The following is an 18,975-nucleotide window of genomic DNA, read 5'->3' on the forward strand; positions in this document are numbered from 1 at the left end:
TTCGCTGAATTGCACTACATTTCCCTATTTTAAAACAAAAATTCGTAATTTGCTGAAAAAAACAACATTTTAAACCTAATCTGCCTGTAAAATTATCCACGAAATTTCAAAAGATCTGGGCCTGAGCGCCACCTCGGATGTTACATTGGCTTATTTTTAATGCGTCTCAAAAAGAGGTGGCGCGCGTGATTAACGGCCGTGAATGTGGCGCTCTATTTAGTATTTAGCAGTATGTGCAAATCGCAGGATTATCTTACAATCTTCACACTCTGGGTCAGCAGACGATTTATTGCTTAAATCTGCCTATCTTACGGATGAGTCCGGAGATAGCCGATGTAGCACGATTGAATATCTTCATGCACTGTGTTTTTGAGTGAAAAGCTATCAATACGTGTTTCTACTTGTTAACAGGGGGAGGCGGAAAACGACAACGGGCGAGGCATGGTATGGTATTGCGCAAGGGGGGGTTAGAGGGTTAGGGTTAGGGTAAGGGTTAGTGTTAGGGGTCGGGTTAGGGTTTGGGTTAGCCTAAACCCAACCCTAACCCTAACCCGACCACTAACCCTAACCCTTACCCTAACCCTTTTTGGGGTTATCACCCCTGACCATGCCTCGCCCGTTGTAGTTGTCCGCCTCCCGTTAACAGGTAGCTAAATGTAAGAACGGTTAAAAATAGAAAGGCGGATTTAAATTAATTTTCTCATTTTGTGTTTTAAATAAAATAGCTTTAATGCATTCTTTTCCCCTCAAAATCTGTATAAATTAGTGTGTCTTTGCTTGGGTCGTATTTTTAAAAGTTTTTTTACGCACATGTTCAACTGAAAAAGACACCATATTTCTCTGTATTTTACCATCGGATTAAAATAAAATTCTTGTCATATTTTTGTTCCGTTTCTATATTATTTCTTATTATAGCAGTGAGTGTGTATTTCAAAGTTAATGAGGTTATACCGCGATTTAATTATGTGATCATGGAGTTTGTTCCACAACCCTTCCGAAAATACAATATACGGATTTTCTTTTCACCAAAAAATTAAGAATTTAGAAAGATTCGAATGAAACAAACAACCTTAACTAATGCAAATTAATATGAATTTTATTTAAGTGAAACGCGTGATTTTGATCGATAATTGTAATCTTTTTAGGCAAAAGCCTTAAAAGTTATTTGTGAAAATCGAAAGTTTTGGGAGTTTTGTCTTTTGTCACCATAAATGATGTGTTATTATACCGGTAATCGTTTCAAGTTGTATTTAAATATCGGTCGTGCGAGTTTTGTAAATAAAACAGAAAGAATGAATCATTATCATAAAGTCGTCCTTATCTTTTAATCGTCTGCTCATCAATAGATTTTATTTCTGTTTCAAGATCTAGGTAATGTTTCAAATACTTAACACATCTTTTGTTAATGAATCCTTTGCTAATTTTAATATTTATTTTTCACACCACAAATAAGTCCCCTACAATCGAGGTTAAATCATACTCGTGCATTAAGCACATTATTATAATTATTCATCAAACCATTCAATCATTTTAATGGCCATGTTATATGTGAAATACTCAAAATCCCCAATTCTATATCCATAGCCTGTTCTATATCCATAGCCTGTGTCGGTATTTTTTTTCCGCACTTTCACACGAGATTGCGTAAACTAAACGGGTATTTATAACCAGCTGTTTAGCACATGTGATTTAAAGATTCTATTTTTACTGTCATTGCAAACTTCTTTCCGCCTTTCTACTTAAACTCCTATCATACCAATATATTTCACTGGCCATAAAACAAGGCTGCGCGTAATTTATCCAACCCCAAAACAGCTAACTTCATCCTGGTATAGTTTAATATAGCGAAACAACCAACCAAAACACCGGTTTCCTCTCACTCTTAAAAAACACCCATTTCTTCCAAACTTTGTAAGCGAATTTTCATTAATCTAAATATAATTGTCCGAAAAGACGAGTATAAAAGTAACTATAGTAAGCGAATTTTCATTAATCTAAATATAATTGTCCGAACAGACGAGTATAGAAGTAACTTTATAAAAGAACGTTTGTATTGCTAACCAACTGTAAATAACATAGATTTAAACCTGGGCATCTGTTGTTGGCCATCCTAGTTAGATAGGGTTTTTCCTCCTGTATCCACGCATTTTCTAACAGACTTGTCTAAACGTTCTCTTCATTCCACATAAAACCACTATGGTTTGGATTTCACTTTTCGGTAAGTTCACATGTATGTTTACAATATTTATTATAAATACCTATAATTATACGTACGTCTTGGAATAATTATTATTACATCCGCAGCAATTATTATCTAGTTATACAATTTTAATAATGTCCGCGTACAATCATAATTATGCCTTAATACAAGTATAATTATGAATTCGTATAATTATTATTATCATGGATTCATAACGTTATACAACACAAAATTTATACAGTAATACATATGTCTATACACAAGTGTTATAATATCTGTGTATAATTTTACTAATTATATTACTATGATCGCGTACAATAATGATTATGTGTAACAACAAGTCTATTTAAGTACTGGTATACTTAAAATTATAATTATGTCTACGCATATTAACAAATATTTCAAACGTTGTTGTTAACAAGAATGAAGAATATATCACAGGCCATACTGCACAAGCAAATCGTCGGATGCAGTTTTGGTTAAGTTCAGTGATTGATTTGTTAAACTAGCCGCGCACTGGGAAAACGGGGCTTAATGCATGCGCGTTACGCCTCGTCCCAGATTTGCCGGTGCAGGCAGGAAAGCTAATCAGGGACGAAACTTTCCGCCTAAACAGTATTTTTACTATAAAAACACTTCATTACAAAGAAAAATACCATAAAGCGGAAAGTTTCGTTCCTGATTGGCCTGTCTAATATGTCTAAAGGCTAATCTGGGACGACACTTTTATTTAATTCCCGTTTTCACATAGCGAGGGTTTAATCTTATGTAAACCGGTAGTCATTTTCTTTATTGCGTAACATTTAATATAATTCAAAAATTGAATAAAGATCATCAATCTAAATAGAAAAAATAAATAATTAAGCGCGTTTAGTTTATTTATATTTTTGAATACGTGCACTTCTAACGTCAATACTTCACTAACCTCTAAGGATATTTTCTCCCCAGCTGTAATGGCGTTCTTGTTGGTAAATGACTCGTCAGCTGTCGAGGTCACAATGTACGACTCTTGTATCGAAGTCAATACATCGTCGCCGGCGCTCTTTATGGACTGCGGTGACGGCGACGTGATCACCGACATTCAATATGAGGCTGGTTTCGGCACGTGTGATGCCAGAGGTAAGCATGAAATACCTTCATCGTATTTGAGTGAACGTGCTTCCTGGGAAACTTCGTACTATGAGACAAGTAAACCAGCAGGTTTTTTTATGAAATGCAGAACACAATGTCTTCGTATGAAATACCGTAATTTCATCGTATTTAGGCACGCATGCTACTTGGAACAACTTCTTTCTGTGCCCAGTGTTTTTTTTAACTAAATCTTAGCTTAAAGCCCGAATACTCCGAAAGTTATTCGATGTATTTTAAAAGGGCATCTTTCCGAAACATATCAGGGAACTTTTTACTTTGTAAGAAATGCATTTAAATATGTTTTTTGTCGAAAAAGATAGCTGCAAATGGAGTACAGTTGTGTACTCTAATGACTGCCTGGAACGAACGTTATGTATTTACTCGAAGCACTTAATCAGTACCTCTCTCTCGACGATACTTTGGAAAAAAAATGTATTTGAGCGCATTATTATTTTAACGATTTTCAATCGTACTTTATTTTTATTTTGGTCGGTAAAATGTCCAAAACGACCAAACGCGAATTATCTATTCATATTTCAATTATTTATACGTGCTTTCTTCAATAGACCTCTTTTCATGGTTTTCCGAAAAATCCTTTATTATTCGAGTCGCGTTCTGAGAACACTGGGCATAAAGCATGTGCGCAAAGTGTCGTCCCAGATTAGCCTGTGTAGTCCGCACAGGCTGATCAGGGACGACAATTTCCGGCTTAAATGGATTTTCGTGTAGAAGAGACTTCCTTTAAACGAAAAATACCTTAAAAGCGGAAAGGGTCGTCCCTGATTAGCCTGTGCGAACTTCACAGGCTAATCTGGGACGACACTTTACGCTTATGCATTAAGCCCAGTTTTCTCTGAACGCGACTCATTCGATCTTCAATAGCATCGGTAAGCATCCCGATCATTAAATATATTGTTCAAATCAGTGGTATAATTCTTAAAATATCGATAACAAATTAAATTCGAGTTCGCTTAAGTTAAGAGAAAAGCTTTTAAATAACTGCCCGTAATACTTTGGCGCATGGTATGTAATTCATGGAATGAGAGCCCAAGATCCCACTGCTGGAACTTCGGCTCATTTAAATCTTAACTCTTTATTGTAATTAAAAGATCAATTTTGAAAAACAAATTTTGGTAAAACAAATATCATGATTGGAAAACAACACTTATAATATGATATAAAATATACAAGTGCACAGAATGCAGTACGGCAGTACTTACTTAATATGAGAACATAACCTTTAAGTGTAAACGCCCCGGTGCTGACGATATGACAAATATTAATGAGTACACTCAAACTGTATTGATTTCGATAGTTGCCTGTAAAACTGTTGTATCCTGTTATTGGATTAATTAATTTCACGCTGAATCCGCAGTTTCCACCGTTGCAAAACGCAATCCTGCATTCCTTTAATTTCCATATACCGGTAAGCACATGCAGAATTGGGATTTTTTTCCGCTGTACTTCAAAAAAAAACTTTTATTGTAAATGGGATACAATTTTGTAGGTTTCACGTTTTCTATTTTCGCTCGGATTTTGTATTGTTCGGCGAAGCTGTCTAACACAGCTTTTCACCTTAATGGACACTATGGCCGCATGTGACATAAAACCTATTTTCGCATGACGCGGGTCTTTAAAAATCGTATTTCGCTTTGTAAATTGAACATCTAATAACTATACTTTTTGATAGAAAATTTAAGTCAGACGGTTAATTAATAACAAACTGACAGTGTTCCTGATTGATAACTATTTGTATATTTGAATAGTTATATTGTAGTTACTTTCCGTGTATTTTTTATTGATTGACGACATATTTTAATTGTTTTTAATGTAGTATGCAAGGGAGAGTCCGCGTCGCTGCTCATCGACGTCATGGATTGCCACTGGAACCGGACGTGCCTACTGTCGCCCGTTTACCCCGCAGAGCGAATTGTGCGCTCCGGCGACTCATGCTACAATCGGAACCTCGAGTTCCTGAATATCAAGAGCTACCGGTGCTTCCATAATGCAACAAGTGAGTATTGTAAACAACGCTAGTACGCAGCTGTTATCCTAAAAAGTGCATAATGATTAGACTTGCGATTCTTGCAAATGCACGTGTAAACACTAATTAACAGCGTAACAGTAGTGTGGAACTAGTAAAACATTTAAAAATTACAAACCTTTACAGAAATCCTCAACATCAGCGACGGTGGTATTTTGAGCAGGGATTCTGGTATAATTCGGAGCCATTCGGAATTCCCATGGAACTATGGTGACCGTGAAGGAGAACGAACGCACAACTTGACGCTTGTCGTACATGTTGGAAAGAGGCTTTACGTTTCCGCTCTTTATGACGTAGACCTTGGCGAGGACGACTTTTTTAACGTGACGTCAAAATCCACCAGGGATTTGTCGCATCTGAAAAGCGGAGTGGTGCAGGTGGTTTCGGACTTCAACGATACCAAAGTGACCTTCACCTTTCACGTCAGTAGTTTCACCCAAAGTGGAAAAGGCTTTGCCCTATGCTTCAAATGTAAGTATCATATATTCAAAATCAACGATATCAAATCGTGCACAAACGTACATGTTTTTCATGCAAATAATGACTATTACGTATATTCCAATGCGTTAACAAACAATATCGTGCATTATGTGGTGACTACGCATGTATAGTATTGTTACGATAAAGTTTGTCGGCCAGTTCCAGGATTAACCCATTTATGCCTAGCGTCTAGAAAAAATGCCTTGGCAAACAGCGTAGACCCAGATGAGATGCCGCGTCTCATCAGGGTCTGCGCTGTTTGCTTAAAGGAATTTCTGTAAGAAATATTCTAAATATAGAAATATATATATACTAGACATCCCTAATTTTGGGAAAAAAATGATCCAATTTAGAAGGATGGGAGAGTTCACTAGGCATAAATGGGTGAACGTTGAAATCATAGTACTTCGTACGCGTTGTATATGTAAAAGAAGAGAGCGGACAAATATCAAACGATATTTCAATTGCAGTCTCCGCCACGGAAATAACAGAAAACGTCTGCAATGAAATCACGATCAAGGGTAGCTTGAAACTCGACGTGAAGGCTTCGAATACGGCGCCGCAGGTCGTGGACCAAACTTCCGGTCCAGAGACGACGCCTAAAACACCAGGTAGAGCGAATAAAATTATTTAAGCATCGCTGTCGGAAAACGGGGTTCAGTGCATGTGCGAACAGTGTCACTTTCCGCGTGTATGGTATTTTTTTGTTTAAATGAATTCTTAGTGAATCCAGATAATCCAGATAATCCAGATTAAGCGAACAGTGTCTTCCCTGATTAGCCTGTACGGACTGCACAGGCTAATCGAGGACGAAACATTAGAGTAAGGACTATTGTGAAGTTGCGTGGCCGAGTGGTTAAGGCGATAGACTAGAAATCCTTTGGGATCTTCCCGCGCAGATTCGAATCCTGCCGACAACGCATACTTTTTGCGGCGCGTTTTATTTCTTTTCTAACGTTATTTGATTTTAAATATCATACCTGCCGACAACGCATACTTTTTGCGACGCGTTTTATTTCTTTTCTAACGTTATTTGATTTAATATAGCATATAAGCCATGTTTATTGTTAAATATGTTGCAATTTTTATACACATTTTTCAATTTTTTAAATTAAAAAAAAACGTTATGGCTAAATTGAAAGATTTACTGCTGAAAATACGAATCATGCATTTTTCATTTTTATTTTTATTTCAAAAAGTAAACGGTAAATCTGTCTATTTTTTGGTATTTTTGCTGTGTATAGTGTATCTATACAAACTAAGTTCTAAATATTACTTAAATGATACTATTTTGAATTTTATGACACGTTGTTTTTAACCAACCCAATTTCTACTTGGCTGAAACCATATACATTTCATGGCGCTCTTCCATAGATAACAAGTTATAAAAAATAAATGTCTGCAAAATAATACTTATTTCATCTTGTTTAAACTTTAAACACCTTTACTGCATCTGTACACACCAACTGCATGCCAATATTTGGAAATCTGGATGAATTATGAAACTTTCATATACCCCAGGGGTGCAAATATACTGGACAAAAGCCGAGCGTGGGGTGGTTTTGAAAAAATATGTATATTTTTTTAAAAGCAATGCAAGCCTACCTAAAATGTGCATGAAGTTCAGTGAAATGATGCTCATTAAGATAATAATACATTAGATTATATTTGAAAAGGTGCCCATTACACGCTGCGCTACCTTAATTGTGAAAAAAAACACAGTATTATATCAATGTTATATTTATCACGAACTATTAAGCAAGTCAGTTGTTACAGCTAGTCCTGCGTCCTAAATATAATTGTAACGCGTCAAACAAAATCACCGCGTGTCATGCGAAAATGGGTTTTATACCATATTTGCAGTTTGGTAAGGTGCTACCCTGTCCACTATTAAGCCACCCAAATGGTTCGCGGTTTCTTTAGCGGAGAGGGTAGTTCAAGACCAGACTGTATGGATGCGCAGGCTGGTCTGGAGCTACGCATATGGTATAAGACCCATTTTTGCATGACGCGGATCCCGTATTGTAATGACCACACTAAGATGAGTTATATCTTAAGCAATTCAATTCTTTGGATTTCCATAACACAATCTTAAGGGCACTTCTTTAAAATGTTTAGTATTTTAGGGACAGGCGGCAACGTTGAAGAATGTGACAAAAAATGCCAAAGGCGACAGAAGAAAAGGCATCCTAAACCCCAGGGAGAGGGAAAGGGCGAGAAAAGAAAGAAGAAGAACGACAGAAAAAACAAAAAAGGACAAGCGACGACGACTTGATGATGTTGATACCAGTTAATCATGTCTGTACTTGGTGAACATATGTGTCTACATTTTTTTAAATCAGTATTATTTGAAGTCCTATGCAATGATGGCAATAATGAATTTATTGTAAGATTTGTTAATGCAATGTTGCTATGCACACAACTTCAAGAAAATGGCACGATAATCAATATTATGTGGAGGATCTTTGAAGAAAACTGTTTGCCTGGGACAAATATAAATGGTCCAATAACAATAAACGATTGTGCAAAAACAGTTTACCTCTAAAAATGCACGATCACAGGTGTTATGTGATCCGTCTTGGGGATGGAAGTGTGTTATTTCCAAATTGAGATTAGTGTGGGTGTCTAAATAGTAATCATTAAACCATTTATGCCTAGCGTCTAGAAAAAAAGGCCTTTGCAAACAGCGTAGACCCAGATGAGACGCCGCATAATGCGGCGTCTCATCTGGGTCTACGCTGTTTGCTTAAAGGAATTTCTGTAAGAAATATTCTAAATATAGAAATAAATATACTAGACATCCCTAATTTTGGAAATAAATTGATCCAGGGTTAGAAGGATGGGAGAGTCCACTAGGCATAAATGGGTTAAAGACTATGGTGATTAAATTATCGGCATTATGCTTTGGAAACTTTGTTCCTGGTCATTTGACAAGGTTTGCATGTTTTATTTCTAAGCATTCGTATATGATCTACGGTATGTATCTGTGTGTTGCGTGAGTATATATTACAAATAGTATTTAGCAAAATACTCAATTCACTGATGCAACGTAAGATTTCTTGATTACATTGCAAGAACACGATTCAGTTTATTGTTTATTAAGTTATAGATTATAATTTTAATGCCTTATTCAGTGACAGTGTTCTATCTCCATGAATACATTTTTTTCACATTTTTTTAACCGGTGTGTTTTGTGAACATGTATATAGGCCGTGCTCTGTGAAAAGGGGGTTTAATGCATGTGCGTCAAGTGTCGTCCCAGATTAGCCTGTACAGTACGCACAGGCTAAACAGGGACGATACTTTTCGCCTAAACTAGATTTTTGCTTATATTTTAACGAAAATACAATAAAAGCTGATAGTGTCGTCCCTGATTAGCCTGTGCGGACTGCAAAGAATTATCTGGGACGACACTTCACGCACATGCATTAAAACCCTCTTTCTACAGAGCACGGCTCAATATTATATGAACAGATTGTTCGTGGTAATTTAAGTTCACTCGAGTTTGTTTTTTTCGTAAGGTTTGCTTAAATTGCCTTATGCTTCTTCAACTTTTTTGTACATATAAATCGTCTATGAATTTGTATACATTTCGTTATACATGGCTGTCTTTCGTACATTATGTTGATATAAGTTATACAAACGGTACTAAACACGTATTTGCATTTGTTGTCATGTTGTTGTTTTTTCATGAAGACTGTATGTATGTCGTTGCTTGTTACCAACACGAATTCAGTTATTTTGCGACCATTATAACTGCCCGAAGAGGTTACTTTCCCAATGGTGACCACTTCAAATCTTACCGGATCTGTAAAAATTATCAATTTGCATTTTTGTTATTAATTTAATTTAAAAGTGTGCACTTATGTACATTTTATCTCATGTAAACAAGTGTATATCATTGAAATAGAAGAATAAAGCAACATCAAACTGAAATATCTAGTTTAAACCATACATTATACAAGTATTTGAATCGATCATCATTATGTCGTTTGTATTGGCATAAGGGATATGACAAGAGCTTAGCTGTAAACCAGTCAAATCTCTGCGCGGAGGTTGGTAGCTTGAAACCAGTCAAATCTCTCCGCGGACGTTGGTAGCTTGAAACCTGTCAAATCTCTGCGCGGACGTTGGTAGCTTGAAACCAGTCAAATCTCTGCGCGGTCGTTGGTAGCTTGAAACCAGTCAAATCTCTGCGCGGACGTTGGTAGCTTGAAACCAGTCAAATCTCTGCGCGGACGTTGGTAGCTTGAAACCAGTCAAATCTCTGCGCGGTCGTTGGTAGCTTGAAACCAGTCAAATCTCTGCGCGGATGTTGGTAGCTTGAAACCAGTCAAATCTCTGCGCGGGCGTTGGTGGCCATTCTCAAAGGCTATGCTTCACTATGTACACTGGAAAACAGCTTAGATTGATTTCGCTTTTGCTGCTAAGTACACTAAAAACCAGCTTAGATTGATTTCGCTTTCGCTGCTAAGCACACTAAAAACCAGCTTAGACTGATTTCGCTTTCGCTGCTAAGTACACGAAAAACCAGCTTAGATTGATTTCGCATACGCTACTAAGTACACGAAAAACCAGCTTAGATTGATTTCGCATACGCTACTATGTACACTAAAAACCAACTTAGATTGATTTCGCATATGCTGCAAGTGCGAATAGGTGCGAAACACGCAATGATATGACAAAAATACCAATAAACACATATATAACAACACACGACCCAACAGACGCGCGAAGAATCGAGTAACTGTGTAAATAACGTGTTTTAACGATCTTATACATGCACTAACGTATCAAACATGAGTAAGTAAATGTATAAGCGTAAGAGTGTTGCGTTGGAATATAAATTGACTTATGCTTTAAATTATGTTACAGTAGTTTGATCGTGCAGAGTTCTTTTCAGTACAGAATTGTGTTAGGGCAACATGTGAAACGAAGATTACGTTTATAAACAGGTGTTAAACAGAAAATTAAAATGATTTTATGCAAGGTAAGACATATTTTAAAAATAACTGTACAGCTTTTTATATGACATAAGGATCTTAGAACAAACCAAACATGCACACTTCGGACCACAACTGTTATTGCCCTTGCTTATAAAAGGATGAATCATCATCAACCGTGTTCACTGTTTAGAATAAAATAAAAAAATCATTGTCCATGTGTAACGTAACAGCATATGCATATTGTTTATTCATATAACATAAATATTATGTTATACTATATAACAATATGATAGAAATTTAATTACAGATAATATTAATACTGTGATAGGAATTGATAAGTAAATTTAATTATCATAATTGTATTTCAGAAATTATCAAGAGATGTTTTAATAATATGACAAAATCATGCATGCATTTCAGAAATTAAATAGATGTTTTAATAATATAAGAGAATGTTAAAAATGTATTTACAAAATACCTTATTATCACCAGACATACAAAGTACTGCAGCGGGAATCAAAATGTTATTAAATTATCTCTCACATCCATTGAACTATACGATGAAGACGATTACAATAATAACTTATTATCACCACAAGTAGTCAAATCAGATGTCTGAAAGGATTATTCGATAAATGGGTAAACACATGAATAATTTGGTTACTACATTCCCGGGGAGTGTCATTTTGAAACAGTACTTTAGCGGTCAGCCAATCGGCAAGTAACAAGTAGAAAGGGAACTCTTTGACCAAAACAATTAGAAATCAACGAGTAGTCAGTAGAACGCTTTGACCAATCAACTATGTTATAAGGAATAGTGTTATTTTATTTTGATGTGTATTTCAGTATAAAACGAGATGTTTTATGTAGAAAGGACGTTCTGCGGTTAGATTTGAAAGAAACACTGAGACTTATGAATATAATTTTAGAATTGGTGTTAGAAAGTATTTTAATAGAAAAATAAAAGAAATAGTTATAAATCATTCAGAGACTTGTCTTGTTTATATAACTAAGATTAAATACGTTTGACATTCAATTACGCTACACATGAAATCTAGACCAAACTTCAATACGTTTCTATTATCCAAGAGTTTTAGACAAAGTTTATGGCCCATATTAGGCAGTTACACGAGGGTATGGCCGTTGCTCTAAAAAAAAAAACAATGTACAAATTAACTTGCTGTATATGTGATATCAATTAAAACTACGTCGACATGCAATTCAGCACACCATTATGGTATCATCATATTTTCCATGACACAGATCTGACCTGATGCTTTGAAAGTATTCCCCATTTACGAACAATGCATCTATTTAAACAAAAATAAATTGACTTGATACAATTCCGAACAAGGGCTGTTTGTAAAACATACATGCCCCCCATATGGGCTGTCAGTTGTAGTGGCAGCCATTGTGTGAATACGTTTTTTGTCACTGTGACATTGACCTTTGACCTAGTGACCTGAAAATCAATAGGGGTCATCTGCCAGTCATGATCAATGTACCTATGAAGTTTCATGATCCTAGGCCTAAAAGTTCTTGAGTTATCATCAGGAAACCATTTTACTGTTTCAATTCACTGTGACCTTGACCTTTGACCTAGTCACCTGAAAATTGATAGGGGTCATCTGCCAGTCATGATCAATGTACCTATGAAGTTTTATGATCCTAGGCGTAAGTATTCTTGAGTTATCATCTGGAAACCATTTTACTATTTCGAGTCACTGTGACCTTGACCTTTTTTCTAGTGACCTGAAAATCAATAGGGGTCATCTGCCAGTAATGATCAATGCTCCTATGAAGTTTCATGATCCAAGGCGTAAGCATTCCTGAGTTATCATCCGGAAACCATTTTACTGTTTCGAGTCACTGTGACCTTGACCTTTGACCTAGTGACCTGAAAGTCAATAGGGGTCATCTGCCAGCCATGATCAATGTACCTATGAAGTTTCATGATCCTAGGCGTAAGCAACCGTGAGTTATCATCCGGAAACCATTTTACTGTTTCGAGTCAATGTGACCTTAACCTTTGACCTAGTGACCTGAAAATCGATAGTGGTCATCTGCCAGTCATGATCAATGTACCTATGAAGTTTCATGATCCTAGGCCTAAGCATTCTTGAGTTATCATCCGGAAACCATTTTACTATTTTGAATCACTGTGACCTTGACCTAGTGGCCTGAAAATCAATAGGGGTCATCTGCCAGTCATGATCAATGTACCTATGAAGTTTCATGATCCTAGGCCTAAGCGTTCTTGAGTTATCATCCGGAAACCATCTGGTGGACGGACCGACCGACGGACGGACCGACGGACCGACCGACATGTGCAAAACAATATACCCCCCTCTTCTTCGAAGGGGGGCATAAATATATAACGTCGGGCCATTCAATTTAAAAGTTTTCAGGCGTTATCTTTACATGCCTGGCCCAGTTTCGGCAGATCGTTTTCAAGGACGAGACTTGCTGGCCTTCTCTTGGGCTTAATTATCCAGCATGTGCGCGGATGATCAAGGATTCGTTTACATTTCGCGCATAATAACATACATACCGGCCTGTCTAGAGGTTTGTGTGCCAGACCAGATAAATAGACGGGTCATGAAGCGCAAAGGAAACTTACATTATTCCATGTTTGTTCTTTAATATAGGATGAGAAGACTCTTAAATGGCACGTGCATGATTTGGTACAAACGTTTTTTTATGTAAGACAATCTTTGTATGCATATCGACAAGGCCATATGTTAAACAGTAGAAGAAAAACAACGATATTTTGGGATAGGAAATAAGAAACTTGATTCGCGTCTCTAAATAGCGCAAGGTTTACATAAAACCGCATCGTATTTATTAGCACGTTATTAACACGTGGTCTTTTAATTTGCACTTCTAAAAGGCCGGAGTATATTTAATTAAAACGCGGTCTGCGTAAACAGACTGTGGGCGAGACAAGAAACAGAAGCATACATTGAAATCAGCGTGCAAAAAAATAGGATTCCGACGTTTGAATTAAGTTTAAGTTTTATATGATATTATACACGTAACTAAAATCGTTAATCTCAGTTTTAAACTCCATACTTTCTATATCATTTATGTTAACATAGCAATAATTTTTGAATCAATAAATGGGGAAGGGGGTGTTGAGGAAAATTCCATTTCGCCAATCTGTGGACAGGTCCCTTTTAAGCATTCTCCATCATAACAAAAATAACTCATATGCATAAAACGTCTAGCGGCTGAAATACTTGATTAAGATATAGGAGTTACGATTGGCAGTCTTGCGTGGCCTTAAAGGTTAGCAGTACGCAACGCGAAACTTAATCAAGAAAATTGCTATACTAATACTCTCGTCTTACCGGGCTGGCGTGTGATCGAGGACGAGGTATGATTGCCAAGTACGGCGTGGGATCGTCATGAGGACGCACGAAGACGGCGCCCAAACGCGACAAATGATTCAGACGGCGATCTTTTACAAACGCAGTGGCTCTTCATTCTAATGGCACCCAACGGCCCCTAGTTATAACGCATAACGATCACCAAGTGGACGCCATAGACATGAACAATATTAAACATAGCTGTGAATAATATTGAAGACATAGCACCAACTGTGCGGTATTACCGAGCGCTCCTGCAAATTAAATCGTCTACCTTTACATAGATCATCGAAGCAGTTATCATGCATAAAACAAACCAATATTACATACCGGTAGCTATATTAGTATATCTATATACTGTTTGCATTTCAAACACGTACAACGTAGGGCGTAGTGTTGTGTCCAAAATTGTTATATTCTTTTCTTTTTTTTACAAATGTAGCAAACAATTGTAGTTTGGACGTTTCCGTAAAAGACTTTCATAAAAACCAACCAGGCGAAGGCCAACTAGGCCGAACCATTGTTTAAGTTTAAAATACGAAGTCGAAAGTGTTATTTATTTATGTTTTTCCATCACAGTTAGACGCTCATTAAAACGAGTATATACGATTTTGTCAAATATAAATGAATTTATATAAGATGTGTAAAAAACTTATTAAATATATCTTTCAATATAAAATAAAACAAAAGTTTAGAAGAACATGTGTCGAAAAATGCGAAATAAGCCAGATATTTAATTCTGAAATCGAAAACGGCTGTACAGTCGAATTCGCCAGCATGTATATCATGCATGTACGATGTGAATCTAAACTTAGTTTAAAGCGAGTATATACGATTTTGTCAAATATAAATGAATTTATATAAGATGTGTAAAAAACTTATTATATATATCTTTCAATATTAAATAAAATAAAAGTTTAGAAGAACATGTGTCGAAAAATGCGAAATAAGCCAGATATTTAATTCTGAAATCGAAAACGGCTGTACAGTCGAATTCGCCAGCATGTATACCATACATGTACGATGTGAATCTAAACTTAGTTTAACGGTTCATTTTAAATTCCTGCAATGATACATTGTGTCACACCGGTCTTACTGACCTGTGTGAATGCGCGCTAAGCATTGTGGGAAACGGACATTTTTCCATCATGGCGTTGGTAAACATAATAAACACGGAAGTGAAAAATGGTAATTAATTATTATCAAAAACAGGCCCCATCAAACCGGGCCAGCTGTAATATATATTTGGATGCAGTTTGTGCTTCAAAAGGAGCCACTTTTCATGTCAGTCTATTGTTTGTAAGAATCACTAAACACGTAACTTAGACTAACTAAACCACAGGCAGCAGTATCATAAATTTGCCCCCACCCCCCCGGGACCCTACCCCCCCCCCCCCCCCGAGTTTACCCCAGGGGTTCCAGATTGTTAAATGTACACCTATTGTGTATGGTTAGACTTTTCAACAATGAATATTGACAAAAATACATTGTTTGAAAAAATAACCCTCGTATAGGTATTATATATACACAAGGTATGAAACGCACTATATGCCTATTGCTGAAAGATTGTGGAACACTGGACGTGACCTTTTTCATCGAAAACATATATATTCCCATGCAGTTGCCGACAAGATGCAACTGGATTCGTTAAAAGACAGTAAAAGCAACGGGATAACACAACTAACCGATCTCCTGTTCGGCTAATAACTTTAATATTCAATTAAATTCGACTTTCTCGCTACATGTCTGTGTTTTGCTGTCATATTTTGTCGATCGAATGCTCGGTTCTAAAACGCCATATCATTGGCCAACACAATCAGAACAACCAACCAGATGACGCGTTATAAAATTAAAATGGTGTACATGTGTAGATCAAACACCGAGTGACATGTAGCGAGAAAGTCAAATTTAAATTGTGTGTTTTTAGTGAAAAAGGTCACGTCCAGTGTTCCACAATCTTTCAGCAATACGCATATAGTGCGTTTCATACCTTGTGTATATATAATACATATACGAGGGTTATTTTTTCAAACTGTGTATTTGTGTCAATATTCGTTGTTGAAAAGTCAAACCATACACAATATGTGAACATTTAACAATCTGGAACCCCTGACAGGCTTGGCGAAATTGGAAAAAACTGCCGGTCATCCGGACAGGCATTTCAGAAAATGTGCCGGTCCGGAGAAAATTTAGCCGGACCGAAAAAAAACAACAACACAACTATGTACATTAAGATAAACCCTTTTTTTCTCAGAAAAATCGGAAAAAAACGCATCGTACCGAAGTATGAGCGTCCTAGAAACTGGTCCATATTCCGTGTTTTGTTGAATTCTCAAATGCGCATAATTAAATTTGTATTCCGAAACACTCTTCCCAATTTAATTTTTACTCGACGTTATCACATTCTTCAAATAAACTGCAAATGTACAGTGTGTTTTAATCCTTTCTCTCCAGAAAAGCGCGCGCAAATTATTCCCTACATGTACAACGTCACGTCAAACGCATGGAAAGCGTGCGTGTATTAAATTTCTGTTAAATGTTTCGTGGTAAATTTTAATAGAATGATATCGCGAAGAATGTGTGAGTGTTGTGAAAACACGCTTAGCGGTTTTACTGACCCTGTGTAGACTGCGATGTTTTAACAAAAGGGATTAAAATGTGCGAAAGCAGTTGCCGATTTTGAGAGTTTGAAGTAGGTGTTGTGTAACCAGTTGGATTTGCTAATTGTACGTAACAAACTTATTGCAAACATCAACACAATGAGCGATTTCATTTTCATGATGTAGACTGTAGTAAAGGGTTTGCTCTTCGAATTTTCAACTTTGAAAAAATATGATATGTTTGCATTCATTGCACATTTATTTTGCCGTTCACAAGGACCGACATTCTGGTTAAACCTGCCGGACCAAATGAAAATTTGCCGGTCAGGACCGACGGACCGGCAATTTCGCCAAGCCTGGGCCCTGGGGTAAACTCGGGGGAGGGGGGGGGGGTCCCGGGGAGGGGGGGGGCACATTTATGATACTGCTGCCTGTGAACTAAACACGTTGCAAGACTGTATCTTCGAAATAGATAAATAAACGGTGTGAACATTACAAGGGATCTTACATGTAGGCCTAATGTGTCAAACATTTTGAGGAGGACGTCATGGTATCTTGGACATTTGGCACTTTCATATATTTATTTAGTAGATACTGAAAATGCTGAATGTGCTAATTGCAACATCAAAGACGAGCAGGTAAGATTTTTACAGCTTTATTTTTCTTGGCATAATATTGACTTTTATTGTATGTTTTTCATTTAATTTATATGGCGCTCAATTTAAGCTCGGCTGTTTTCAGTGAAAACCCTAGGTATTGCCATAGACAGCTAGTCGTCAGACGTCCGGGTCTTGCTAAAACCTTTACATCGGCCCTAAAATCAAAGTGCTTCCACCTATAACATTGAAACCTCACATGTATATGCACCTTGATGATTTCTACACACCACACCCATTTTCGGGTCAAGGTCAAGGTCACTAACCTCTAAAAATGTTTTTAAATAAATTTCATTTATTCAAAACTGCACCGCAGCCTAGCTTGGCACCCATTATGTGGTGCTCTTGTTTATATATAACTTTAAAAATGTATTAATAACCAGAATAGTTGATGCATGTATAAATAAAAAGATACAGCCATGAACAGTGTGTTTTAATTTTTAATAAATATGCTTTGATTGCGTATTTGCAAAACAATGAATTTCATATATTGTTAACTGATTTTTAAAATGTTGAATGTCACACCTTACGTACCAGTACGTTTATGTACAGACACTTTATGTACCACTATCTGACACTTAATGTACCATATTTATAATATATAGAGATAACTAATTTAATATGAATGTGTGTTATTGATGAAATGTATTTTGTGTGATAGTTTTTATGAATTTTAGACTTATATATTGGCCATAGATTTTATATTTTGTCAGATTGTCTAAGTGTCACTGAGTGTCTTAGTTTAATTTATTAGCCCAAGTACATGTAGTACTTAATAAATGATTTATTAGTCTTACCTGAAATTGAAGTAAATTATAAAAATTCATTTGTCTCTTATCTTATCCTGACTAAGGATTATAAAGCCTAAAATGTTTGTATTGTATTGTATAATTGAAATGTGATACTTTGAAGAGAAGAGAGAATGACCTTAATGTTCAAACTGTAAAAAAATCAAATTATTTCCTTCTTTGGACTTGAATCATGTTTAGAGAATGACCTTAATTCATTAGGACTGCTATAAATGAAAGGACAATAACGTAGTGACGTCACCATCTATGTATAGAATGGCAAGGATAAATATTCATACGACACACGAACACTAACTCTGGTCCTAATAAAAAGACGAATGCCTCGGTTATTGTAGGAAAATATGATCGTCACAATCGACTCGGGGCGCTAATTTGTCTTTGCTGCATTTTATGAAATTTGTCTTTAATGTTTATTTTTTCTTGCCTATTTTGTGTTATTGTAACATATTTTATCAATTTATTACAATTTAACACATTGCATTGATATTTCCAATTTTAACAACAATAAAACCTGATAAAATCACAAATATTTCATAATCACACACAAACTACTGACTTACTGAAAATTGTAGGGGTAAAACATTTCAAGTTGTAATGACCAATCTATCTTAAGTTATGAATGGTTTCCATCTGACATCAAGACAAAGGTCTTTGATGAAAGTGCCCAGTTAATTGAGGGTCAATTTCCAGGAGAGTTACTTTCACCACCTGGCAAAAATGCAAGCACAGGTATAAATGAGT

General features: G+C 36.3%; 1 protein-coding gene across 1 annotated transcript; it reads left to right on the plus strand.

Annotated features, from left to right (window-relative positions):
- The first annotated feature begins 2,023 nt into the window (after positions 1–2,023).
- On the plus strand, positions 2,024–8,522 carry LOC127853017 (uncharacterized). Its single transcript, XM_052387134.1, has 6 exons — positions 2,024–2,218; positions 3,149–3,319; positions 5,166–5,345; positions 5,502–5,846; positions 6,326–6,466; positions 7,982–8,522. The coding sequence occupies exons 1-6, from the start codon at positions 2,197–2,199 to the stop codon at positions 8,128–8,130; spliced, it is 1,008 nt and encodes a 335-aa protein (XP_052243094.1). The 5' UTR covers positions 2,024–2,196; the 3' UTR covers positions 8,131–8,522.
- Positions 8,523–18,975: the final 10,453 nt, after the last annotated feature.

This window comes from Dreissena polymorpha, chromosome 12 (genome assembly GCF_020536995.1).
Source record: "Dreissena polymorpha isolate Duluth1 chromosome 12, UMN_Dpol_1.0, whole genome shotgun sequence".
Lineage (NCBI taxonomy): Eukaryota > Metazoa > Mollusca > Bivalvia > Myida > Dreissenidae > Dreissena > Dreissena polymorpha.

Bases quoted from the DNA above. Each gene is read 5' to 3' on its own strand.
- LOC127853017 (XM_052387134.1), top strand. From the start codon at position 2,197: ATGGTTTGGATTTCACTTTTCG. The intron at 3,320-5,165 runs GTAAGCATGAAA...TTTTTAATGTAG, and splicing joins CGGCACGTGTGATGCCAGAG to TATGCAAGGGAGAGTCCGCG. The intron at 5,847-6,325 runs GTAAGTATCATA...TTTCAATTGCAG, and splicing joins CTTTGCCCTATGCTTCAAAT to TCTCCGCCACGGAAATAACA.